At 33.3% G+C, this 26,019-nt stretch overlaps 6 protein-coding genes across 12 annotated transcripts; 3 read left to right on the forward strand and 3 right to left on the reverse strand.

Moving 5' to 3' along the window:
- Positions 1-1,102: 1,102 nt before the first annotated feature.
- On the reverse strand, positions 1,103-17,337 carry LOC106622356 (protein rogdi). 4 transcript variants are annotated; one of them, XM_070110033.1, is made up of 7 exons: positions 17,235-17,337; positions 16,685-16,756; positions 16,385-16,519; positions 16,165-16,322; positions 15,851-15,971; positions 15,548-15,785; positions 1,103-1,432 (listed from the first exon to the last, which is right to left on the reverse strand). In XM_070110033.1, the coding sequence occupies exons 1-7, from the start codon at positions 17,268-17,270 to the stop codon at positions 1,377-1,379; spliced, it is 816 nt and encodes a 271-aa protein (XP_069966134.1). In that variant the 5' UTR covers positions 17,271-17,337; the 3' UTR covers positions 1,103-1,376. The 4 variants fall into 4 exon arrangements, with proteins under 4 accessions (XP_069966134.1, XP_036221548.2, XP_069966135.1 ...); XM_036365655.2 differs by lacking the exon at positions 17,235-17,337 and adding an exon at positions 16,964-17,139; XM_070110034.1 differs by lacking the exon at positions 17,235-17,337 and adding an exon at positions 16,866-16,941.
- LOC106625859 (D-3-phosphoglycerate dehydrogenase) lies at positions 4,582-5,829 on the forward strand. Its single transcript, XM_036365651.2, has one exon. It carries the CDS (start codon positions 4,723-4,725, stop codon positions 5,725-5,727), a length of 1,005 nt encoding a protein of 334 aa, XP_036221544.2. The 5' UTR covers positions 4,582-4,722; the 3' UTR covers positions 5,728-5,829.
- On the forward strand, positions 9,562-12,752 carry Had1 (beta Hydroxy acid dehydrogenase 1). The gene is made up of 3 exons (XM_036365652.2): positions 9,562-9,722; positions 9,788-10,166; positions 12,165-12,752. The coding sequence occupies exons 1-3, from the start codon at positions 9,688-9,690 to the stop codon at positions 12,693-12,695; spliced, it is 945 nt and encodes a 314-aa protein (XP_036221545.1). The 5' UTR covers positions 9,562-9,687; the 3' UTR covers positions 12,696-12,752.
- A 348-nt stretch (positions 17,338-17,685) lies between the features above and the next one.
- LOC106622359 (uncharacterized) lies at positions 17,686-19,737 on the reverse strand. Of its 2 annotated transcripts, none has more exons than XM_070110025.1 (5): positions 19,510-19,737; positions 19,323-19,448; positions 19,179-19,259; positions 18,800-19,114; positions 17,686-18,742 (listed from the first exon to the last, which is right to left on the reverse strand). In XM_070110025.1, exons 1-5 carry the CDS (start codon positions 19,735-19,737, stop codon positions 17,762-17,764), a joined length of 1,731 nt encoding a protein of 576 aa, XP_069966126.1. In that variant the 3' UTR covers positions 17,686-17,761. The 2 variants fall into 2 exon arrangements, with proteins under 2 accessions (XP_069966126.1, XP_036221540.2); XM_036365647.2 differs by having other exon boundaries at positions 19,504-19,737.
- A 31-nt stretch (positions 19,738-19,768) lies between these two features.
- Positions 19,769-23,893, reverse strand: LOC106622360 (uncharacterized). Its single transcript, XM_070110314.1, has 5 exons — positions 23,631-23,893; positions 23,463-23,571; positions 21,943-21,998; positions 21,112-21,468; positions 19,769-21,032 (listed from the first exon to the last, which is right to left on the reverse strand). Exons 1-5 carry the CDS (start codon positions 23,817-23,819, stop codon positions 20,022-20,024), a joined length of 1,722 nt encoding a protein of 573 aa, XP_069966415.1. The 5' UTR covers positions 23,820-23,893; the 3' UTR covers positions 19,769-20,021.
- A 205-nt stretch (positions 23,894-24,098) lies between these two features.
- On the forward strand, positions 24,099-25,847 carry LOC106622352 (growth hormone-inducible transmembrane protein). Of its 3 annotated transcripts, none has more exons than XM_070110030.1 (7): positions 24,099-24,241; positions 24,299-24,618; positions 24,682-24,793; positions 24,854-24,995; positions 25,055-25,391; positions 25,450-25,582; positions 25,647-25,847. In XM_070110030.1, exons 2-7 carry the CDS (start codon positions 24,378-24,380, stop codon positions 25,732-25,734), a joined length of 1,053 nt encoding a protein of 350 aa, XP_069966131.1. In that variant the 5' UTR covers positions 24,099-24,241; positions 24,299-24,377; the 3' UTR covers positions 25,735-25,847. The 3 variants fall into 3 exon arrangements, with proteins under 3 accessions (XP_069966131.1, XP_036221543.2, XP_069966132.1); XM_036365650.2 differs by having other exon boundaries at positions 24,134-24,241; positions 24,329-24,618; XM_070110031.1 differs by having other exon boundaries at positions 24,141-24,618.
- The last annotated feature ends 172 nt before the right edge of the window (positions 25,848-26,019 follow it).

Below are 26,019 nucleotides of genomic sequence, written 5' to 3' on the forward strand. Positions count from 1 at the left end.
GGCTTTGTTCTGCCCATCGCTCAATGCGAATTGCAACTGACCAATCGCGACAAAGGTATTCTCAGTGCAATAAATTTTGTGGGTATAATCACTAGTTCACATTTGTGGGGATTTTTTGCTGATACCAAGGGACGTCGGCGGGTGTTATGGTCCACTTTGCTGGCAGCTTTTGTGTCTACTGTTTTCTCCAGTTTCGCACATAATTTTTGGACAATGGTTTTACTACGTTTCGTTAATGGATTTTTGTGAGTATCAATATTTTGTCAGTATCGACAAGAAGATACAACTTAAATGTAATTTTCATAAGTGTCTGGTATGAACGACAGGTTTATTGACTGATGTTATTATTGTTTTTTGACTTTTAAGGGGTTATAACCACTTGTAAATTTCAAAAAATCTTTTTATTTTGCATACATATCAAAAATTCATATATTTTTAAACTTTTAAATTTTTTGATTCGGCAAATATCTAGTTTCAGAAATATGAAAATTTGTAACTGAGTGTCATCGGCTCTCAAAACTTTAAACGTGTTTTTCTCGAAGCGCTGTTTTCATAGCCGATGAGGAAAACTTGTCCGAAACGGCTGTACCGAACGAAATTTTCAAGAATGAAATTTTTGATAATCATTTCGATTTTTAAGACAGTCTGAAGTGTAAATTATTTCACAAAAAATTACTTTTATTGGTAAACTGGCCATTTGTCAAAAATCAAGATTTTGACTAGTCCGTCGATTCTTAATACATTTAATGGTAGGTAGTTCATCAATAGTGAAAATATTTTTTTTTTTAGTTTTGTAAATTGCGATAATTTCATGTAGAAAAATCTTTCTCATTGCCAGACACCCTTTTTTGGAGCTCCTCCTGGAGATCGGCTACAAGGAAATTCTAAATTTTTTTAAACGAACAGTCGATTATGAAAGTAATTAAATTTTGTAAACGTACAACTTGCAAGTGTACATAACCTCTCAAATAGTTATTTCAAATAAGTGAAGCCAGCCTATGGGTTATAGTAATACAAGTAGTTTCCATTAAAACATACAAGTATCAAATATGCAGAATTTCGTCTAAAATTTTTCACATTATATACATTTTTTTTTTAATAGTGTGTCCAGCACTGCTGTCATTTACGCTTACCTTGGCGAATTCCATTCACCAAAAACACGTTCACGCGCAATAATGTGCTCAGGAGTCATATATTCCGTTGTTGGGATGCTTCTGCCGATAATCGCTTACTTGGTGATAAATCAAGACTGGGTTTTGTCTTTAACATTTCTTCGCATAAGCTATAGACCATGGCGTGTCTTTCTAATCGTATGTGGTGTTCCCGGATTACTTTGCAGTCTTATAATTTATATTTTGCCCGAAAGTCCAAAGTTTTTACTGACGGTTGGTGAGGAGACGAAGGCCATACAGGTGTTGCAAAAAATGCACCGCTGGAATAATGGAAAAGAAACACTCAAAGTAAACTAAAAATTTATAATATATACTATTTTTACTAACAAAATCCTTTTTATAATTTATTCACACTCGCTCTCACAGATTACACATATTCTTCCAGATGATGACACTTCGATCATAATATCGAAATGTAGCCACTGTGATTCGAACTCGAATTTCGCACTCGTATTTTTGCTAACGATGTGGAATCAAACCGCACCGTTGTTTGAACGGAAATATTTGAAAATGACGGTAATAATTTGTAATATTCAATTTTGGGCACTAGTCGCTGCCAATGGCTTATATATGTGGTTCCCGCAAACAATTAATAGTGTGGCGGCATTCATACAGGAACACCCAGGCGAGCACAAACATATTTGTGAAATTGTCTATGATCAGCAAGAAAGCTTATACAAAACTGATGGAGTGAGTGAAAATTTCTTGTTAGTGAATTATAATTTGAAATTCTAAACTTTACTTTTAGACCATAGAGTGCCTGAATAAACTGGAGACACCCACATTTTATTACTCTCTTATTATGAATATACTTTACGCCAGCTCATTCGCATTAGTGGGTTTAATCATAAATCGTGTGGGAAAAATATTAATTCTTTGTAGGTCTTCATACAAGCTTTTTAAATCAGTGTAAATAATAAACAATTTTTTCAGTTATTACCATAATATTTTTCACATCCTGCGGTTTAGCTTCGGTCTTCATAGTCAATTCAGTTATTGCCGCCTACCTATATGTGCTCTTTTTCGTGGTAGGCGTGGCAATCATTGTGCTGAATGTTATTACAGTGGAGTTGTATCCAACACACCTTCGGTAAGGAGATGAGCTCGCTCTACATATATACATTTACATAAAATAAATTCAAATTTCTTTGTATAAATAGCGCCATGGCCACATGCATATCACTAATGGTGGGTCGTGTTGGAAGTATAGCCGGGGCCAACGTTGCTGGAGTTTTGATGGGTCAGCACTGCGAATGGAATTTTTATATCTGCTGTGGAGCTCTATTTATTTGCGCTTTTCTTGCTTTGCTGCTGCCACGTAAAAATGTTCATGGTGCATCGTAAACAGAATATAAACTTAAAACTTTGGGCAAAGCTCTTGGTGAAATTTATGAAAGCACATCTCAGCTTCAAAGCAAAGGCAAAAACCAGTTTACTCATATTATTCATTTTATTAAGTTTATACGAAACCTTGGAAATTATATTAAATATAAAGAACTAAATTAAAATATGACAGTTTTTTTTCAGAAGTGTGTCTTCTTTAGATAAAAGAAACACATGTATATGTATATACCATCTAATCAACAATAACCTGGACTGCCAAAAAATAATACATTTTCAACTATTTCAATACAAACATTTATTATGGCCTTTAAAATATACTCCTTAGCCAATACAAAAATGCTAACGCTTAATTCGATTTTCCATAACTTTTCAGTTTCGGCTCATTTGGTTGTAGCGTAATAAACCCATGGCTCGTCACCAGTAATGAGGGTCCTCAGCTACGTTGCCTACCATCTCTCTAGCGACCTTTACTCGTCGTAGTTTTTGCAAATTTTATAGGTCTTTTGGTACAAGTCTAGCACTGATACGCTTCTTACCACAAACATTAACCAACATGTGTTGATTCGATGCAGAAGATATGTTGATATCCTCCGCTAACTATTTGATGACAACACGACGATCTTCAAGCACTGTTTCTTTAACATTTTCTATGTTCTCGTCATTAACAAAGGTGGATCGACGACTCGCAGAATGCAGGTGTTCGATGAGTTCTCGACTTTCACTGAATTCTTTGAGCCACTCAAATACTTGTATTCGTGATATACGATTTCGTAGCCATGATTCCATTGAAAACAAAAAATTGCAAGCAAACTATTTGTTAACTTTCTGTGCGTGGTAAAAATCGCTCATTTTACACGCACACTAAACACTATAAAAGAATTCTTAAATATTGTAATTTTAAAAATTGTAGTTAGTTGTTGGATCCTGATTGATAATCACAGCGTCAAGAGGGTATCAGTTTCGTTTTTTTTTTTTTGATAAGCTTATGAATAATGGAATAACAAATACTCTACCATTGTTTACGTCTAGCGCTCAGTGGGTATTTCAGCGTTCTGTAAAAAAGTTGAGGAAGATATAAAAACGGCAAACACTTAACAGTGATCACAAATATTGAAAATGTTATGTTCTCTGTTGATACCTTTGTCTTGCAGGTAAACAACTGGACACGATTCATTGCGTTTGTGCAATCCCTAACCTCCGGCTTGCAAGGAAAAGCCTTTGATTTGTTGGTGATGTAGATATAGCATATATACGCACATACCTCCATATGTACATATATCAATTTTTGAACGGTAAATAAAGAAACATTAAAGTAATAACTATTGATCGAACTTGTACATGAAAAGTGCCGACAGCAAATCAATGCTTGGTCGATGATTGGTGTCATATACATAAATCGAAAAATAAAAAAAAAATAACGTTTAGGTTCGGTGCACGCCTCCGAGTACATTTCCTAAAGCATAAAAGAGTATAAAAAGATTTTATGTTGATTTTGATCGGTCAATTTGTATAACAGCTATAAGCTACAGTGATCTGATACCGGCGATCCCGACAAATGCGGAGCTTCTTAGGGGGAAAAGTAAATTTTGATTGATATCTCAAAAACTGAGGGGCTAGTTCGTGTATATACAGCGGACGGACATGTCTAAATCCGCTCTGCTCATCACGCTGATCATTTTTATAGATATGTATGTAAGTACTGTGTATGTTACTATATTCGTGGCAAACTTAACATACCATGTTCAAGGTATAAATATTTAAATAAATGAATCAAAATATTAATAATAATAATTCATAATTGAATATATTTTAACTTAAAAAGAAAAATTGTAATGATTATAAATTAAAAATTCACATAGCTTATATTCATTCTCCGGTTCCCTCATCAAAATTCTCAAGTTGCGAATATTAACAATAGGAAATGCGTAATTTCTACAGACTCCCTTCTGCTAAAAACCAAAGCAATGTTAATTTTTCATCAGTTAACTTCTCTCGTCGTGAGGTGAATTCATCTGTTGTTTTATTTCTCAGTCGAACCTGAAACTGCTCGTATAAATATAATAAAACTTGACAGAGGACTTTAGTTATGAGCCGCGCTCAGAGCTAGACGGACGTTTCTATATTTCGATCAAACAATTTTAACTAAGATTCTTACATTATCATTCGCTTTTGCACGCACCAGACAGAGAGATTACTACAGTTCAAAATGTCTGTTGATATTAAAAATGTATTGATCTGTGATGCGGTAGACAAAGCTTGTGTCGAGTTGCTACAAAATAATGGTATAAATGTGGACACAAAACTAAAATTACCCGTTAGCGAATTATGCGCAGTGGTGAAAAATTACAATGCGGTTATTGTACGCTCGGACACCAAGATAACAGCTGAAGTTATCAAAGCAGGCACTGCAGATGGTGGACAGCTAAAGGCGGTGGGACGCGCTGGTGCGGGAGTCGACAATATTGATGTGGCGGCAGCCACAAGCCAGGGAGTGGTTGTATTAAATACACCAGGAGGAAATTCCATTTCAGCTTGTGAACTGACTTGTCTGCTAATTGGAACTTTGGCGCGCCCAATTGTGCCGGCAGCACAAAGCTTGAAGGAGGGTCGTTGGGATCGAAAGTTGTACAGTGGCACGGAATTGTATGGCAAAACTCTGGCGATTATCGGTTTAGGACGCATTGGACGCGAAGTCGCCATACGCATGAAGACATGGGGTATGCGTACAATTGGCTACGATCCCATAACAACTGAGGAAGAGGCACGCGCAGCAGGCATTGAAAAAATGGAGTTGGATAGCATTTGGCCATTAGCAGATTATATCACCGTACACACACCACTTATTCCGCAGACTAGGAACTTAATTTCAACTCAAACGCTTGCGAAATGTAAGCGTGGCGTTAAGGTGGTGAATGTGGCTCGCGGTGGTATTATTGAAGAGCAAGCAATTTTAGATGCATTAGAGAGTGGCATTTGCGGTGGCGCCGCTTTTGATGTGTTCCCTGAAGAGCCGCCAAAGTCGGTGGTGACCAAGGCGTTAATCGCGCATCCGAAAGTGGTAGCGACGCCACATTTGGGTGCCAGCACAGCTGAGGCACAGGTACGTGTTGCAGTCGAAGTTGCTGAGCAATTCGTTGCATTGATCGGAAAGTCACCGAAGTACACAACATACCCTGGTGTCATAAATAAAGATGTATTAAGAGCTAACTGAGATGGAATAAATTTTTATCTAATCTTGCCATCAAGCACACTTTCACAATTCATGTATTATGCTATTTTCAATTGAAATAAACACAAATTGTTTGTTGCAGAAGCCGGGATGTAATTAATAAATATTTTCTATTATAATCTACATGTTATTACACAAAATGGAGGTAAATGAAGGTACAGTGAGATAAAAAGGACGCATACGAATGCAAGTGAACATGCAAAACAGTGATAATATTAAATTTGTTTTATTGCCTATAGTCAGCTAAGTTAAATCTCTCTCTTTTCAAGTCCACGCGTAAGACACTTCTTGACTACAAGTGTTTTTTAATATAAAAAAAAAATCTATAGATCGCTCTGAGCGCTGTTAAGCTTAATGAGACTGAGAAAGAGTTCAAGCTGTTTTAATCATTATACCTAAACGAGATTAATATACAGATACTTGCCTGCAAAACGGTTGATATTTATTATTAACATTCTCTGTATTTACTATACATTGAGGTTAACATAAAAGCTTTAAGATAACTTAAAAACTTTAACGAAGAAAGCTTTACTCAGTTTGTTATTGCAGGTCTTTCTATTGAAACTGTGTGAATGAGAGAATTATAATATTGTTCAGCATCGTTTTTTTTGTTATTGAGTAGACGGCATAATACTCTCTTTGAAAAATTAAATTCGCAAAGTGCATTAGAGAGTATTTAATGTCCACTCTAAGTTTCATTCTCAGTGTCCATTTAATACAATATTAGCGAGTACTCTGACATTTTGTTAATTTACAAACCATATACATGGGAGAATGAACTCAAAAATGCTAATTCGAAGAAGAATTATATATGTACATATAAAATCATATTTTTACACTTTTGCTAATTACCTGTAAAAATTAACCCGTTCTTGGTCGCCGAACCAATTAAGGAACACCTCCTTATTGAGAGTAGAAACATAAAGTGTTAACACTAGTGCAAATGTTAGTTTAGTTTGTGGTAGTGAAAAAAGCAGCGAATTAATATACGAGAATTGGCATAGAAGGGTATAAAAAGATCTTTATTTTAGTGTTGCATGGCAGCTATAACCTATTGTGGTCCGAACCAGCTGCGTACGCAGAAACAAATTTCAGGGGGAGTTTTCTGTTCAAATTCAGCATCATGTTAGAAAAGGGAGGAGAAAGAATAAGCAGTTAGTGCTGTCAACGTGTATTTTTTTATCGTTTAATATAATGTACTACGTCAATTATTCATTAAATTATATTTAATTTTCAATTGAACAAAACTTTTCGCAAATGTAAAAATTGATTTTAAAACGATATCCAATCTTCTGGGTAGTCGACAGGTGTTTCGATTCTCCATAGCGACACCAACGAACACCGAGCACTTACACGAAGTTTGACGAAAACGTTCCCGGAGTACTCCCTACCGTCATGTATCGATTTTAAAATATAACCGAAACGCTATCGAATTAGCCATGCAATAACGTCGATAAAAATTTATTGCTAAAATAGAATACCGGCGATTGAAATAAAGTTGAAATATATAATTATTGTATAATCTATATGGAAATATTAAAACATATCATTGCACAAATAATGAAACTTCTACTATAAATACATTATGCTCGATATTAGCGAAATATGGTAGATAAATTTTTTGGGGTAAACCAAATTATTCATTACCGCTAGAACCGGTAGAGCTTTTACTTGAACACTTAAAAAACTTAACACTTATTTTATACAGTTTCAGGGGGATTGAAGCTCTAAAACCCCTTTTGCGTACGCCCCTGTTCCAAACTGAAGAATATGTTAGGAAATTGTAGTTATCAGCGCTTGAAGACATCTTGTCAAAATACCTTCTCAATACAAGGGCTGGATTTCATCGTTTAATTTATATCGCAGCTATATGCCATAGCTGTCCGACATATGATACCCTGTTCCGGGTATAAAAAACTAGAAATAGAAATTCAATAAAAACCAAATTATATATTTAGCATCATTTTTTAATATTTTAAAAATGAGTGATGGCTTTCCAATTTTTTCAAGAAATGTTTATTTACTCCCAATACATTCTTCTGTCAGTCGTTGGATTTCAAAGAATTTGAACCAATTAAGGCTCCGGAGATTTGCAGCAGGTAAAATCTTCTCCAAGGCATTTAATAGAATACTTCTGAGACAACAAACACAAAGATTGTGAAGATTGAATATCATCTATACTATAATATTTTGAAAGCGGAGAAGGACCCAGCTTATCTTTCATAAATTGCCAGTATGAGTCGCAGGTCAGAAAAAGTGGCTAACAGCGAGGCCTATGAAGAAGTTGAAGGTTTATTATACGCACTACGGATAAACGATTGGTATGTAGTACGATTTAATCAATTTTTGGAAATTTATACCCGTTTTTCTAGAAACAATATTCTTACGGTCGACCCGGATGGTGAAGAAAATGTTCAATCCAAACGATTGGGCTTAAATTTGAATATGTTATTCCACTCCAAAATAGCTCTCGCAGGAACCAGGATCTATTTTATCCCCAACTTTTTTTTACAGCCCGATTTCTACTTTAAAAAATTTCCCGTTTTTTAGTGTCAATCATTTTTTTGTTTTTCAACGAAATTATTTAAACAATCCATCCAACTAGAATGCTAGCGCACAGAACAATAATCTTTTTGATTTTTCTATTTCAGATGTCGTCAAGCGACCAAATCACCGGAGCCAGCCACCTCCTTTTTTTGAGATGCTAACTTCAGTGCTACAAAACAACAAATAAAAAAAAAAAATTTTTTTTTGTACACTCTGAGATACTATTGACAATATATTAGAAAATGAAACTGATTGAATTTTATTTTTTACAAATAAATTATTCCCAAAAAGACCAAGTTACCAGAGTACTACCTTAATATTTAATCAAAACAGTTAAGTAAATATATTTTTTTTATTTACTTGAACACGCAAAATATAAATTAGTTGCGAATATTTTTGCATAAATTTAATGCTATTGAAATATCGATCACGGAAGATGGTTTCACATCAATTTTCAGGTAGTTAGGTAGTTCCTGTGGTAATGCCAATACGAATTCAGCTTCGAAAATTCTTAAAGAATTACTCTTTAAATATGCCATACTTCTTTAGACCGAAAATTTTCTTATACATTTTGAACATGTTTTCCTCTCCGAGCTGTTGGGATTATATGTGAGAAGTAGAAAGTTTTGATTGTAATTGTCCAATATTTTGGAATCACATTTACAATTTCTATATGTCCGAGTTATAACCAAGCCCACTTTCATAGAACGGTATTTATCAAAACTAGTAAACTTACGACAGATCACAAACGAAAAACTCCGGGTACATATGTACAAATGTAATGTCAGGTAGGTCAGTTACATATGACTATTTGTTTTCGTGAATTTTCTAATTCGGTAAAAAAATAGATTAGATCGGTTCATATTATACGAAATATAGTTGAATGAAATCTATATATCGAATGCACTTACACAAAATAAAAAATAAATTATTATTATAAACAAAATAAATAATACAGCAGCAAAATACATACAAATATGAGCTTAAATAAAGGTGTATAGACACGTACCCAACACGTCTGATAATGAAAACAATTATACAGTTCTCCGTGTGTGAGATATTACTTAGTTCTAATCTTTAATTTAGACATGCTAGTTTATTCGTATTTATTTATAACTTTGATATGCCTTATCATAAGAGGCCAAAATGCATGTTTGACAACATTGCTAACAGACTCGTGGAGCGGATTCGGGGGATGCGAGTGACAGGCGAAACGTCAAAGCTTTGAGCAAGCCGCGTTGACTGCTACTGCGGCAAGAGCAACACAGTATTTATAGACCCACTTCCACCACAAAATACGTCAAACGCATAACAAAAGTCTAACTATAAAGACCGTCAGCTAATATATAGTACAAAGCGTATTATTGCATTCAAGCTTTCAAATTATTCCAAATAATGGCAAGCAAAGGCAAAGTGGGAATTGTGGGCAGGTGAGGATACTCAAAGCAGTATTTATTGAAAAAATTATATTAAATATAAACATATAATTATTTAGCGGCCTTATTGGACGTTCGTGGTCCATGTTATTCGCCTCCGTTGGCTACTCAGTGGTGCTATACGATAGTGTACCAACTCAAATTGAAAATGCTTTGAAGGAAACGGAAAAGGAGCTCAAAAGCTTGGAAGCTAAAGGCTTGCTACGTGGTAAACTGACTGCCAGTCAGCAGTTCGCACTTATTTCGGGCACAACTGATATTAAAGTATTGGTTAAAGGAGCTATATTCATACAAGAATGTATACCAGAACGTTTGGATTGGAAGCAGGCACTTTACAAACAATTGGATCAAGTTGTTGAAGAGCAAACAATACTCTCCAGTTCGACAAGTACTTTCTTGCCATCGTTATTTTCGAAAGACTTGAAACACAAGTCGAATGTAAGTAAATTTATGCGCTAATTACATTTTATAAAAACAAAAAAATAGCTGCTCAAAAATGCATGAAAACTAGTTTGTTGAGCATTGTTTGCAAGTAATCAACTGTGGGTAAAAGATTTAGTCATGTGTACACATTTTCACCTTGATTTGACTTACGAACTGACATAAATTAATTCACTCTATTCATTATATTTTCTTTGTTAGAAGTGTACTCGAATTAACTGTGTGAATATTTGGTTAAAAAAATTAACTGCAATAACTGAAATAGAGCGCTAAACGTAAATTAATATAGTATACATGTGTATGAAAATAATGCATACATATGTATATTTGCACATATCAGCACTACTATATATACGTATATGGCATATATGGTACATAATTTCGATTAGCCAATTAAATTCTACAATCAAAATAACAGCGATAACTTTGATTGAACCAATCTCAAAGTCACCAATAAAATTACTGACAATAACAAAAAATGTATACTATAATGCTTCAAAACGACGTCAATCACTCATAGTTTCAAACAAATCAGCATCAATAGAATGCGTTGGTGAGATTAAATAGAACTTTGGGACAAATTGCAATAAAAATTCATAAATTTATTGTGTATTTGCGTAATCGAGCGCGTCATTAATTAAAAGTGTCATCTCACAACACTTGCTTGAGTGTCAGATAACAAATTGTTTGTTATCATTTTGTTTATTTACAAAAAAAAAAAGCTGTAGAAAAATAAAAAATATTTAGGTATTTGAGTAGATGTACACACGCATGAAAATACTTAGATATAGCATATATTATATTATATATGGTTTAAACATAAAGAGGAAAACATACTGCTGATCACTTGCGCTTCTGCTGATCTTTGAAATTATCTTATCGGATAACGTTATAAGGAACTGAGCAAGGTGACCTAGACAAGAATAAAATAAATAAAATATTAGTTTTGCATGCATAAGTCAATGAAGGCATCCTTATCGTACAAAAGCAGTGGTATTGATATGGATTCACCTTAGTTCCGTAGTACTTAAGCTCTACTTGCGCTCTTCATGTGACCCTACCTAAAATGGCGGTTCTTTTAGGAAAACCATTTTAGTGGCACGGGCGTCAAGCGTGAATTTGAAGTACCCCGTTATTTCAACCGTTAGTGCATGTACATGTGTATTATTGATATTAAAAAAAATTTAATTTAATATAATTGCAAATTAATTAAATATTTGCTATTATCTATTAAAAAACATTGGCAACGTAAGCGGAGTCATAAATAGAAAAACTATGAAACTGTACTATAAGCTTTTTAAAAGACTATAATATTTAAGATTTTGTTGTTTTAAACCGCTTAAATAAATTTAACTTCTCAGTGAACAATAAAAGTTATGGATATTTGTAAAAATCTACACACAGCTACAAGTAAAATATCTTTACAAATAAAATGCTTTTCGATACAAAGACTTGATTTGGTATGCTCAGTTTGTATGGCAGCTATATCCTATAGTGGTCGGATATCGGCGGTTCCGACAAATGTATAGCTTCTTGGGGAGAAACGCATGTATGTTTTGTATCGATATCTTAGAAACTGAGGAACTATTTTGTGTATATACAGACAGATAAACGGACTTGACTAAATCGACTCGTCACCCTGATTATATATATATATATATATATATTATAGAATCTCCGACGTTTTCTTCTAGGTGTTATAAAGTTCGTGGCAATAAATACTGTACATAAAACACGTTAACAGTATTGTCTACATTTAGGCGCATTAGAAATTATGACGAAACGTGTATTTAAAAAGTGATTTAATAAATACTTACTCTAGATATTCAGTAAAACATTTCAATATTTAGAATATTTCATTAACATACATTATGACTAGCTGTTAACGCTTTAAAAAGCAATAGTATACCACCAGCTGTATTCCAATAAATTGTTTTTTAACTAGAAGAGTATAATATTGTACTATTAATTAAAAATACAATTTTTTTTCAACAGATAATCGTCTCACATCCCGTCAATCCACCATACTATGTTCCTCTGGTAGAGATTGTACCCGCTCCTTGGACAAATCCAGAGGTAGTGAAAAAGACGCGCGCCATCATGGAGGAGATCGGCCAGAAGCCCGTAGTTTTGAGTCGTGAAATCGAAGGTTTCGTACTCAATCGCATTCAGTATGCCATATTGAATGAGACTTGGCGTTTAGTCGACAGCGGCATTGTCGACGTTAAGGATGTGGATAGTGTAATGTCCGACGGTTTGGGCATGCGTTATGCTTTCTTGGGACCACTTGAAACAGCACATTTAAATGCCGAGGGTATGACCAATTACTTCGAACGCTATTCGAATACCATGTATGCAGTAAGTCAAACTATGGGACCAACACCGAAAATGGAAGGCCCAACAGCAGTGGAGATCGCAAAGCAATTAGAAGTTATGGTACCGTTAGACAAGTTGGCTGAACGACGAAACTATCGTGATAATTGTTTAACACAGTTGAGCATTTTGAAGAGAAAACTGAATGAATAAAATGTCGTGGTGAACGTACTATAAGAATTTGAATAAAATGTTAATATATCTGTTGAATTTATACGTATTTTTAATAACGTCGATTACATTTATTTGAATTATAAACTCATTTAACAACTTTTTTTTTAAATTCAATTGTAATGCATATATATGTATGTATATATAAAACTAATATAGTAGCTTACAAAAAACGTTATTTACTTATCATGTTTGTATGTATGGTATTTGTTGTATATCATGAGCTTTTTTAATCAACATTTATTATTCTTAAAATGGGAGCTTCTTTAAGTGATATTCTACGCTCCATCCTCTTACTGAGGCATAAATCATTTACTTATATTGCAATGTAAATAAATACTTAAATGCTAACGAAAGAACGTAATTTCTTTTTACTATTTTAGTTTTAAACACACATGGTTGTAAATAAATACGCTTAAGTAAATTTAAGTATACAGGTATTTTGTTGAGTACGTAGTTAATGGGTTGCTTTCGAGACTTAAGCGCCTTATATATTAAGTAAATAGTGAGATAAAGAATATTTTTCCAATTTCTTACAAACACGGAAAGATAATTAATTATATTTCATCAATAATTTAATTAATCCAAGGCAATCAAGAGTAATTGTTTCCAAATTTATTTGGGCTTTCATTTTATCTTAAAACTACATATTAAATTTCGTTAAAAGAAAATCGTGAGACACTCGTACTCTTCATTGCTGAATAAGGTAAGTATAGTAACTCGCGTTTACTCTCACACTTAATTAAGGTTATGTAGTAAGTACTTGTAAAGATTCAAAATACTGTTAGCAGACATGAATAATATAACACTAAATTGTTTGACATTTTTCACAATAAAATCACTGAAAAGCAATAAATTCGCTGAATGGCCAAATGGAGAAATAGTCGCCATTTGGCCTTTTATATAATAAATTGTAGTAATAGTAGTCAACATTTTTAAATTTAATTATGTATAGAACTTTGATGACATTTATTTTCAATATAGCACATTTAGTATGCGCAAAGTATCCCGTTTATATTACTATGCCATTGTATATTTAACGGTTTAGCTTTGCAAGATACGCAGAATAGAAGTTATTGTCAATTTTTGTTTAATTGTTATTATTACTTTTTGTTGAACCAATAAATTTCAGTTGAATAACTGCATTTGCTTTTGTCGTTGCTACTACATATTGCTGTTGCTGACATGCATACGTATATACTTTTATAAATATGTTGCTTCTTGCAGCTTAATATTACTAACGGCAGCACCCTAGAAGTGTTCATACATACATACACGTGCACACATCTATTGTTAGTTTTCAAAAATTTTGCAGTGGAGGTGGCATTCAGTTTGCAAAACACACATTCAAACATGTTTAGTTTATGTATGTATGTATGCATGTATGTATTAGAAATTCTTTTTGCCCAAAAATGCAATAATAAAACACAAAAATAACAAAAAAAGAAAATAATTATAACAAACAAAAAAAAACTTTAAATGAAAATGATGTGGAGTAGCTTGACTGTGTGGAACAGACAAATATATGTATATTGCTATTTAGAGACTAATAAGCATGAAAGGAAACCCCTATGTATTTCCCAGATTGATAATGCATTATCAGTCCTATGCCATGGCAGAGGAAACCGTAACGGGAATTATATATAAGTGTCAACTAGGCAGTATTACCAAAAACTATTTGGGGGATTTTTTTGTCTGCCAATAAAACAACTACGCATTTCTTTTAGCGGTAATATGTTTTAAAGAAAATAAAATGGGAGATATAAGAGAGAAGAATAAAGTATTCAAATAAAATGATATGATCATACAAATGTACATTTTTAATAAATAAAAGAATACGTAAGGAATATTAAAATATAAATAATAAAAATACGTAGGCTACAAACTGTTATTTATAATATTCGCATAAATGGTTCAATTGATATTCTTTCCCAAATAAATAAAACAAATTTCGAAACAAATCGTCAACTATAAAAATTCATCAGAAAATGTACTAAAAATAGAATGTAGACAGAAATGAGAATTGAAAACAGCAGCCAATCTAAATTTTGTATGTATGTATGTACATATATGCATATGTATCTAATAACAATACAGAAAATGCAAACTGAAAAGTATTCCATTTACTACAAGCGATCATACATATGTATGTACGTAAAGATAATTGTAATCTAAAAGTCATAAAGGTGAAAATCTTTTACAACCCCAACTGATTGCAATATATGTACATACATATTTGGGTACACACCCCCAGTATGTACTTACTACCAAATATTTGCTAAGATCTGATTTTTATTATAAAACTTTCAGGGTGGTGAGCAAAAACTAAAAAAAAAAATAATGATTTACCTAATTCTTAAAAAAATATATTTAAAATTAAATGAAAATACAAAAACCGAATGCTGAAATTTGAAAAATAAAAAAATAATGCTCAAGTTATGTTTTACTGGTTGAGATCAATAAATTTGTTTAGTTACCACCCGCTTTGTAACACCTTCTTCATCATAGTTTACTGTGACTGTGTAGTGATACTGCATTAGCTTATCGCCACAACTAATGGAAGTTACATTTTTATAGCATGCCTTTTCCTATTGCCGATATGTATGTACGTATTTATAACTAACCATTGATATATTACTTGCATGAGCGGTATTATAAATATAGGTGTTTAGTACTGTTTAGTATTTTTTTTTATAGTACTAGAATGGTTTGTACCCGCACACTGTATATGTTGGCTTTGGCATAATATATATATATATATATATATACATATATATATGAATATTAACTTACATTCAACAAAATATATTGATGATGGCATGTAATTTACTAACTTGATACGTCCATTTTAAATGCATTAATTTTATCCTTGAGCTGTTGGCATAGTGTTAGACCAACAGTGAACAACACAAGCACCTCGTTAAGCCAACCGACTGAGCATTCAGCCTGAGTGGCCTCCATTTTCATAGTGCCTTGAACGTTTAATAATTGATAAACAGCTATAATGAGTTTGTGGCATTGTAAAAAGAAGGATATTGCTTGATCTTCTGGTAGGTTAGGTGTTAGCGATTTCTGTAATTTAAAAGTCGTATGTTATTAATAGTTACTTTTGTTAATATTAATGTGATAGCAATCACCATATTTCGCCCCTTCATAAGTTCATCTATTGCCTTTTTCTTTGGTATTATTAGACTAGTTCGACCACGCTGTAGAGCTCCTATCAATTCGCCAATTATTTGAAGCACTTCTTCGCGAGATCTAAAAAAAAAAACAAATTCAAAAAGATGTCTCCATGCCTTAAGGCTGTTTAAGGAAAATTACTGCCCTAAAGCAATATACAAACATATCTTCTTATTGGTTCTTTCAAAAATTACACATAAAATACAAATCCACAAACATATACTAAAAAAAGTATGTATATATATATATATATAACATTATTTATACGTACTTGAATGCATAATTTCCGTCAACATTATCAATATGATTAATAGCTTGTTGTAGATGATTTGCAGCATCTTGCACTTGTTGTAGTTTCCATGGCGCATCGGGTGTTATGGACGTACGTTGCACTTGGCTGGATGCACGTTTCAATTTGTAACTAATATCCTTGAAAATACACCAATTATTTATTACTGACAAAGCAATTTTAAAAATGTCATCAAAATTACAGCTTGAGTTATGCTGTCGCCAGTGAGCGTGACGGAACACTTTAACTGATCCTGTGCAGCCATTAATACAAACTTTTCAGTACGTTTACCCTCGTTGTCTGGAAAACATGGTACCGGAAATCGTCTTGCGCACTCCTGTAATGTTAGATAAATGTATTAACCATATTTACATAATGGCATATTTATTATGCACTAATGTTTTTCTTCCTTATACCTCAAATAACTTGTAACTCAAAACAAGTTCTTTGTTTTTAACGTTTTTTGCCCGCTATTGAAATATGAATAATAAAAATTGCTCACCACTAGAATCTCTCGTAGCTTCTTAAGTATCGCGTGAACCTCATCACGCATAACCCACTCAAATTCGGTTTGCTGAAAATAAAATAGTAATTACAAATTACTTCATTTTACAGACAACAGCAATTGCAGAACAGCCGCCAATTTATACTTATTGATTTTTGCCACAGAATAGACAAATTACCGCGGGTGAAATAAGTAAATTTATATCACATCTTGAGTGCAATGGTTAAAACAATGACATTTTATATATAAAAAGATATATGTATTTATGTTAGTTACTTCAGAATACGAACAACACAGATTCTGTTACAATAGCTTTATTCGTTTTGGTTTTTTAGTTTTGCTTTTTCTTTTCAATTATATTGATTATTTTATTCATGATTTACGATGCGAAAATAATCTATATATTCAGCTGCTTGTATTTAACTGTAATGACCGTATATCATTATGAGCCAACATGTTGACCTTTTTATTTTGTCCTTGCAATTGCAATTAGTTTACACAATTATTAAAAAACTGTAGTTTGATTCATTTTTTTATAAAAACTTACAAGATTTTTAATTTCTTCGACTTCGGTGTCTTCCATTGTTTGTGTGCGGATGACGGAATGACGTTTGACAGACGTTAGCGTTAAACAAACTGAAAAACCAAGAAAAAGCGCCAAGAAAAAACTATTGCAGTAAAAGCACAAAAAGGGGTTGCTGAGCGGTTGTAAATGTATGATGGGACTAAATGAAAGTGTAATGACAAAATAGGAATAAACAACTTGTTTAACTAAACAGATATCATACTTTTAAAGTATATCCTTTCCTCTGTGTGATTTTCCTTATAATATATATCATATTTTTATATACATATGTACATAAAGATTCGTCAAAAGCGTAATGTAAATGCCCTATCATGGTATATGTATATTTGGAAATGATAGTCCGAGAGCCACGAAAAACTCAGTGACCAAGGTGGATTAATAGGATACTTTTTAAAATAAATTGGAAGACCAATCTGGTTTTAAATACTTTTATTATACTTCTTAAAATATCTTATAATGTATAATATTTGGACTTCCAATACCACCTACTATAAAATTTCATTGCTATCATCTTCAGCTGTGTAAATTCTGTTATTATGACCTACAAGTGTGGTGCCATGAGTTTTCATATGTCCGCTGAGGCCAGCATATTGCGCAAAGGCTTTATCACAAATTTTGCAAATGTATCTTTTATTAACAGAATGAATTTGTTTGTGTTGCCTCAGGTATTTTGCCATTTTAAAAGCCTTCCCACATACATTACACACTTGATCTCGTTCTTTGCGATGAATACTCATGTGCTCATTTAAATGATGGGCGCCAAAGAAATCTTTCGAGCAAATGTTGCATTTATATCCCGGTCGGTTCTGATGGCGTCTTATATGTGAATCATAATATACCCATACGCGAAATGTTTTTCCGCATTGATCACAAAAGTATGGCCTTTCGCCGGTATGACTACGTTCATGAACATTTAGCTCTGATAAGGCAGGAAAACTTTTCTCACAATATTTACACATATATTTGTAATCTCCTGTATGTCGATTTATATGTATATTTAAGCTATGTACAGTCGTAAAGCTATTACCGCATAGAGGACAGGTGAAAGGTTTTATTCCATCATGCTTGGATTTATGCATTTTGAATTTATTGAGTCCAGGAAGGATATCATTACATATATCACACCTAAATGGTCCAACATCTGTTTCAAGAAACCGGATTTGTTCATAGGTGGCATAATTGGGTACGTATATATTATTTAATTCTTCGCAGCTAAGCTTTCTTTTTTTCTCTTGCCAACAAATTTTTCTCATTCGAGCAATTTCTTGCTCTATTTCCAATTGGGTTAGAAAAATATCATGATTTTGCAACAAATTTTCCATTTCAATCATTGCTTCTTCTCGTTTGTTTGGTAATCGATAATCAATATCAATTTCATTCCAAAGGCACGTAAATCCTTTATAGCATTTTATAAATACTTTTCGTTGTGGTTCTGTAAGTATACTTGGAGGTGCGACGATTTTCTTGTTCTAGGAAATCAAAAAAATCATTTTAGCAATTTACATATTATACATTGACAGCAATACCTCTTTCCTAATTCTGAGAAAAGAGTCCATATCCTTTAACCACGATGGAGTGTAGTCCTCATCCAACGCCATGGCATCTCTTTTTCTCTCCAGCTCAATTCTAAGCCGGCGGTTAAGTTTTCGGATCAAATCTCTCACTTTCTTCCACTGGTTAAGCTTTCCTACATCTGATGCCAAACTTTTATATGCAATCGAACGTAAATGAATGTTTTTAGATGTTGGATCTTCCCTGTCCCACAATATGGAATGATTTTCAAAATTTGAAAATATCGTCTTCATGGTTTCCTTATCAAACATTTTCAAGGGGTCGCTCCGCTAAAGTAAAAAACATTTTTTTTTAATTTTGTGAATAGTAAAGCTTTGTTGATATTTAACGTACCGAGTCTTTTTCTGTATCACTTAACTCCTGGTCAGTTTCTTCGTACATATCGTTATAGTTTTCTTCATGTTTGCAGTTTACCTAGTATGTCAATATGCCTTAATTTTTATAAATCCTAAATATTGAATTTATGTAGATACTAACCTGATTTTCACTCAATTCGAATAAGTCTGTGACATCTTCATTGCCATTGACTTTAATTATTTGCTCTATTTCTTTGGCTTTCCCTTTTGAATTACCCAGAACTTCTATATTGATAAAAACATTTTTCTGTGTAATAAAGTAATATGTATTGCATGTATTGTATATATTTAACATCAACAACCTCTACCTCATCAACATCCATCGAAGCATTTGTTTCTTCACTTATTTTATAATCCCCTAATAATTCCAGATCATATCCGTCTGACAAATCCAAATGTACGTACTCTACATGTTTTCCGAATTTGTCTAAAGTTAAAAACATTCTGTCGCAAAACATGCAATTGAGGAAATACTCCCTTTTTCCCTCTGTGAAGGAAGCGGTAACCTCGCCACACTTCTGTACGGAAATATCCATACTTCTAGTGACCAATAAAACTAAATAAATGAAAGTTTTTCTTTAATGTATATTATAACTAACAGGGATTATCACTGATCACCAATATGCTATTTACGATTGTTTACAACGTATGTTAGATATGACAATTTGAGTAATTATATTTTATCGATTTTTAAAACAACGATAGATCACCCATGAGTAGAGATTTATTATCGGATTTTAAATTTACCTAAAACTATAAAAACTTAACATAGAGCATACAACATTGCGGAGATTTGTGTATCACTTTTTTCTTAAATTAATTATCCATAATCTTTATTACCACTTAAATCATTCAACCCTTCTGCTCCATTTCTAATGGTACTTACTAATGAAGTGCCATGAGACTTCATATGTCCACTAAGACCGGCATATTGGGCAAAATTTTTTCCACATATTTTACATTTATATTTCTTTTCCTTTGAGTGAATTTGCTTATGTTGATGTAAGTACTTAGTCGAAGTGAAAGCTTTTCCACAAACATTACAAATCTTGTCGCGAACATTCAAATGTGCCTTCATGTGCACATTTAATTTGCGTTTTTCGTAGAATGTTTTTGAACACATGTTGCATTTATAATTAGGTCGTTTCTGATGTCGGCGCATATGGGTATCGAAGAAACTCCATCTGCGATATGATTGACCACATACCTCACAACAATATGGTTTTTCCCCAGTGTGATTCCTCATATGCACATTTAAATCTGTCGATGTTGCATACCTCTTCTTACATACATCGCATTCGAATTCGAATTCACGTGTGTGTCGCCGCAGGTGTACGGTAAAATTACCCACCGTCAAGAAACCGTGATTGCACATGGGACATGTAAACGGCATGGAACCAGTATGTGCTGACAAATGTATGCGATATCTGTCATACCCATTTAGAATTTCTTCACACACATTACATTTAAATGGTCCGACGTTATCTTCCAAGAATTTAATGTTGTTATAGTACTTACAAATTGGTTTGAATGGCTCATTTGTTAAGTCGCATTGCAATTGACGACGTTTTTCCTGTATGCAGGAGTGACGTATTCCATATATTCTTTTCTGCAATTCATCCAACGAAAAACTTAAACCTATATTTGCTTTGAGAGTATCCTGCATATTCATAATAGATTCCTGTCGTCGGTTCCTAAACCTATAGTTAATATGTTGGACATCCCAAAGGTTCGGAAAACTACTATATATTTGGATTAGGTCCAAGTTCTGTTCATCCGTAAGATCTGAAAAAGGTAGCACCGGCTTTTCATTGGAAACAATTTTAGGTACCTATGTAAAAAAAAAAAAAAATATAATTACAAATCATGATTACAAAATCAAAATATTCTTCCTTGCATATGCTGCTTACTCGTTTTCTACGATTCTTATAATTAATAGTGGCATGTAAGAATGTCACCTTGTCGAAATACCAAGGACGATTATGAATTTTTCGTTTGGATTCCGAAAAAGGTTGGCTTAACAATGCACTTCGAATTTCACATCGCATTTTTCGTATTTGGCTACTTATCATTTTCCAGTCAAAGTTTGATTGACAGGCATGATTAACATTGATCGCAATATCTTTCAAAGCTTCCTCACGTTTTTTCCGATTTTTGGCTAATGCGTCTTTGCTGTCCCATAGCAATCGGTGCCTCTCATATTCTGCTATTAGTGCAGAAGTTAATAATTTATTTTTATCTTCATCAAAAATATCTGCATTTTGATCCTGTCACGAAATATGTAAGATATATAAAATGTGGTATTTTTTTTTGTTTATTGTTAAAAACCAGAAAAATTCGGTATATGTATAGTTTAGGTCCCCCAACGAAGGAAACCGCCAAAGTTTTAATTTTTTTTAATCGCCTTATTTTAAGAAAAAAAGTTTAATTTAAAAATTACTTTGCACACCCATATTTCATTAGCGGCCTTCAAAATAAATAAACTGGTCAGTCCAACATCGGGGTGCGCGTAGTTCTTTTGCATGCAGAAAGGTTTTTCGAAAATTTCAAAAATTTAAATAGTTATCGAATAAAAATCGATTTTCTGCTCACGAATTTGTCATCTTTGCGTCATAAGACGATTAAAAAAAAAAAATTCGCGTCCTCCTTTGGGGGACCGAAACTATAAATTTACCAAAAGTTCTTTTGTTCTTTTCCACATTTTCTCTAATTTAGTACATTCCGGAATTTACTTTACTTACGAATTCCACTGTGCACTCAGTGCAATCACGGGAAAACTTTAGTATAACGTCCCACGCTTTCGGGGATAAAATGGGTATGGGCGGATAGAGGAGATCCTCCAGATCAAGAATATATATAGATATAGCCGCGGGAAACTTATAGTTTTCGAGATATTTAGGTTTAAAGTTCAAAATTTTGACTATTTAAAGTACGCATTTTTCCCATTTCGAATGGGTTATACACTTATATTTTCCACTTTTATATCGACTAACACTTCACTAATTCGTTTGTACACATTTATTTTACATTATATAGTGCAAAAATAGTTTAATTCAATAATTAAATTATTGTTAAATTCTATTAATTCTGACAATAACAAAAGGGTTGCAAAATTTCAAATAACCAGTGTTACCTTATCGACATCTTTTGTAATTGAACTGAAAGAAATTAACACAGACAATACCCCAAATACAGGAATCCAAAACCTAGAGAAATAAACTATTACAAAGCATTGATGTTAAGTATTATGTTATACCCTCTATGACAATATTACTTTTTCAAAAAAAATAACCCTTGCCGGTCCAACACCGGGGTGTATCAAAATAATTTTCGCGCAGAACTTCTTTTTGCGTTGGCGGCCTTCGGCCGCGCTTGAAAAAAATAACCCTGGTCGGTCCAACACCGGGGTGTATCAAGGTTTTTTTGCGCAGAACTCCTTTTTGGGTTGGCGGCCTTCGGCCGCGCTTCAAAAAAATAACCCTGGTCGATCCAACACCGGGGTGGATCAAGGTTTTTTTGCGCAGAACTTCTTTTTGCGTTGGCGGCCTTCGGCCGCGCTTCAAAAAAATAACCCTGGTCGATCCAACACCGGGGTGGATCAAGGTTTTTTTGCGCAGAACTCCTTTTTGCGTTGGCGGCCTTCGGCCGCGCTTCAAAAAAATAACCCTGGTCGATCCAACACCGGGGTGGATCAAGGTTTTTTTGCGCAGAACTTATTTTTGGGTTGGCGGCCTTCGGCCGCGCTTCAAAAAAAATAACCCTGGTCGATCCAACACCGGGGTGTATCAAAGTTTTTACGCGCAGAAATTCTGTTTGCGTTGTTTCCTGTATCTAGGGTACAATCTCTCTGTTTATTTTATTTTTCTTCGTTTACCAAATATATTAGTATGGCAACACTGATGTTTTGACATTCACAACCATTTTGTTATTGTCAAAATTAATAAAATTGAAGAATGATTTAAATATTGAAATAAAGCTATTTTTGCAGCATCTAATATAAAAAAAATTTCTAAAAACGAATTAGTCAAGTGTTAGTGGATATAAAAGTGATAAATACAAGTGTATAATTCATTTTAAATAGCAAAAATACGTACTTTAAATAGTTGAAATTTTCAACTTTAAACGTAAATATCTCGAAAACTATAAGTTTCCCGCGGCTATATCTATATATATTCTTGATCTGGAGGATCTCCTCTATCCGCCCATACCCATTTTATCCACGAAAGCGTGGGACGTTATTCTAAAGCCGACCCGCAATCACTTTCTAAATAATCGTCGCCTTCTATAGGAATTTTTTGCACACAAATATCAGTTGTAGAAATAGATATTTCATCAGCATAAGAGCGCGCTTTCAAAGGATCTTCAATTTCCTATTTAAAAAAGTGTTTTTTGTTGCATATTGGCGTACCATAAATATAATGGGACTTACTTTTGAATAATTAATTTTATGCACGTCTTTATGTTTAGTATTTACATGAATTTCAAAAATGTCCAATTGCAAAACAATATAGTCGCAGAAATCACAGATTAAATAAAATCTTTCCTTTCCTTCAACCCAAGATGTTTTGATTTCCCCACATTTTCGAAAATTTAATGTTTCTTTTTCATCTAGTTGCATCTTTTATTATTTTAAACAATCTAATGACAATATTAATGCTTTAACTTATTAATAATATTTCGACTGTGAATGAATATTGTTCTTTTTCGATGTCACATTCACAACAGTTGTTCAATAATTAATAACTATTAATTCATTCTAGCATGTCTGAAGATTCAATAATTTAATGTGACGAATTTTTTATGAAATTAAAGTATAAACAAAAACATATAAAAATTTTTAAATAACACCTTCATTTATACGTATGTATATATACCAAATCGTCACGTTATTGTAAATTAGTAACGATATATTTATCGATTGTATCATCTTTAGTTAAATAGCTCGAATTGTCAAGATTTACGAAATTGTGCCAAACAAAATCAGACACAACCGAGAAAATTCTAAAAAAATATTTGTTAAACAGCTTTGTCAAATAAAACGTAATATACTCACATCCTTCAAATAGTAAAATTCTATAAATATTTTCTATGTTATAGTATAATCCATCGAACTGATTATTGTAACAGAATTGCGAATTCAATTTCCTCATAAGCAAATCAATTTCATCAGATAAAAATGTTGTTGCGCTTTGCGTTATCTACTATGCCCGTTCGGGCTGGATTGAAAACAGTGGCACTCTCAAATGTAATAAGATGTGGTCCACTAGAGTCGCGATTACAAAATTCCTTAAAATCTTATAATTTAAATATATCGAGAAGTTATGCTCGGGGTCCAACTCGCGGTCCATATACTCGCAGCGAAACCGGGCGTGCACCAACATTAAAGGAAAAGCTTATGGGTCCTCCTTCCGAAAATGGTAAAAAAATGTTAAACCCTTACGCTAGTAACAATTTGTGTACTGTATTTTATACATTTTTAGCATACTCAATTGGAAAAGGAGCAGCGGCTGGAGCATCAGCAATAGGACTGGGAGCATTATGTTTCTATGGTCTTGGATTAAATAAAGACCCAAGTATTTACACTAACTCAATGTAAGATATAAATTGAAATAAATATATGGTTATACATTTATAGATATATATATATTTAAGGTTATGGCCGGAGTACGTTCGCGATCGAATTCACGCAACCTACGGGTACTTTGGTGCGTCATGCGCTATAACTGCAGGGGCGGCCTTAGCTGTCTTTCGATCTCCTCGACTGCTTTCACTAGTGACAAGGAGTGGATGGATGGTGAGTTTCAAAATGTTACATAATATATAATGGAAAATTTTAAATACGCAATCAATTAGTCCATGTTGGGCACATTTGCTCTTATGATTGGTACTGGTGCTCTAACCCAATCTATCGAATACCAACCCGGTGTTGGCCCGAAACAAATAGCCTGGGCTTTGCACTGTGCTGTTTTAGGTGCTGTAGTTGCACCAATGTGTTTCCTTGGTGGACCGATTCTTACTAGGGCAGCTTTATACACCGCCGGCATAGTAGGAGGGCTTTCAACAGTAGCAGTATGTGCACCGAGTGACAAATTTTTATATATGGGTGGTCCTTTGGCAGTAGGCCTTGGGTTGGTGTTTGCATCATCCCTGGCTTCAATGTGGTTGCCCCCAACCACAGCTTTGGGAGCTGGTATGTACAATTATCTAAAAGTTTATTGAAACAAAATGTATTATTATATATGGTTTAGGTTTGGCATCGATGTCCCTTTATGGTGGATTAATACTTTTCGGAGGATTTTTACTTTATGACACACAACGTATAGTGCGATACGCAGAGAACCACCCACAAATTTTTGTAAAGCCATATGATCCTATAAACGCGTAAGTATTTATTATTTAAAATATAAATGGAAATGATTTTATATCAAGGCAATATTGTTTATAGATGTCTGTCGATTTACATGGATACGATAAATATATTTATTCGAATTGCAACAATATTAGCGGGTGGTGGAGGAAATCGTCGTCGCTAAGCTCTATAATTAATACCTAACGTAATAAGCTCGATTCCTAATCTAAAAAGCTCGCTTTAACAGTATGCAATGTATTTCGTTAATTATTTTCAATAAACACAGTTAGAATATTATGTACAGATTAGTATCAATGCCAAACGGTTTGTATATTTGCTCTTATGTAAAATGATAATAAAGAGTAAACTCAATACAAATTTATGAAAACTTAGAAATATATGAAAATCATATAAAAATATAATACAATAACTATCTTCTTTTTCAGCGTAATTGCATGTAGGCATTAGT

This window comes from Bactrocera oleae, chromosome 5 (genome assembly GCF_042242935.1).
Source record: "Bactrocera oleae isolate idBacOlea1 chromosome 5, idBacOlea1, whole genome shotgun sequence".
Classification (NCBI taxonomy): domain Eukaryota; kingdom Metazoa; phylum Arthropoda; class Insecta; order Diptera; family Tephritidae; genus Bactrocera; species Bactrocera oleae.

Excerpts from the sequence above, each read along its gene's own strand:
- LOC106622360 (XM_070110314.1), bottom strand. The coding sequence starts at position 23,819 with ATGCAACTAGATGAAAAAGAAACATTAAATTTTCGAAAATGTGGGGAA. Across the intron at positions 23,572-23,630 it reads ATAAAATTAATTATTCAAAA|GAAATTGAAGATCCTTTGAA; the intron begins GTAAGTCCCATT and ends TTTTTTAAATAG. Across the intron at positions 21,469-21,942 it reads CTGAGTGCACAGTGGAATTC|GATCAAAATGCAGATATTTT; the intron begins GTAAGTAAAGTA and ends ATTTCGTGACAG.
- LOC106622352 (XM_070110030.1), top strand. The coding sequence starts at position 24,378 with ATGTTGTTGCGCTTTGCGTTATCTACTATGCCCGTTCGGGCTGGATTG. Across the intron at positions 24,794-24,853 it reads AGTATTTACACTAACTCAAT|GTTATGGCCGGAGTACGTTC; the intron begins GTAAGATATAAA and ends TATATATTTAAG. Across the intron at positions 24,996-25,054 it reads TGACAAGGAGTGGATGGATG|TCCATGTTGGGCACATTTGC; the intron begins GTGAGTTTCAAA and ends GCAATCAATTAG.
- LOC106622359 (XM_036365647.2), bottom strand. The coding sequence starts at position 19,737 with ATGGATATTTCCGTACAGAAGTGTGGCGAGGTTACCGCTTCCTTCACA. Across the intron at positions 19,260-19,322 it reads TCGAATTGAGTGAAAATCAG|GTAAACTGCAAACATGAAGA; the intron begins GTTAGTATCTAC and ends TTGACATACTAG. Across the intron at positions 19,115-19,178 it reads GTGATACAGAAAAAGACTCG|CGGAGCGACCCCTTGAAAAT; the intron begins GTACGTTAAATA and ends TTTTTACTTTAG.
- LOC106625859 (XM_036365651.2), top strand. The coding sequence starts at position 4,723 with ATGTCTGTTGATATTAAAAATGTATTGATCTGTGATGCGGTAGACAAA.
- Had1 (XM_036365652.2), top strand. The coding sequence starts at position 9,688 with ATGGCAAGCAAAGGCAAAGTGGGAATTGTGGGCAG. Across the intron at positions 9,723-9,787 it reads AAAGTGGGAATTGTGGGCAG|CGGCCTTATTGGACGTTCGT; the intron begins GTGAGGATACTC and ends ATAATTATTTAG. Across the intron at positions 10,167-12,164 it reads ACTTGAAACACAAGTCGAAT|ATAATCGTCTCACATCCCGT; the intron begins GTAAGTAAATTT and ends TTTTTTCAACAG.
- LOC106622356 (XM_070110033.1), bottom strand. The coding sequence starts at position 17,270 with ATGGAAGACACCGAAGTCGAAGAAATTAAAAATCTT. Across the intron at positions 16,323-16,384 it reads GCGACAGCATAACTCAAGCT|GATATTAGTTACAAATTGAA; the intron begins GTAATTTTGATG and ends TGTATTTTCAAG. Across the intron at positions 15,972-16,164 it reads GACGGAAATTATGCATTCAA|ATCTCGCGAAGAAGTGCTTC; the intron begins GTACGTATAAAT and ends TTTTTTTTTTAG.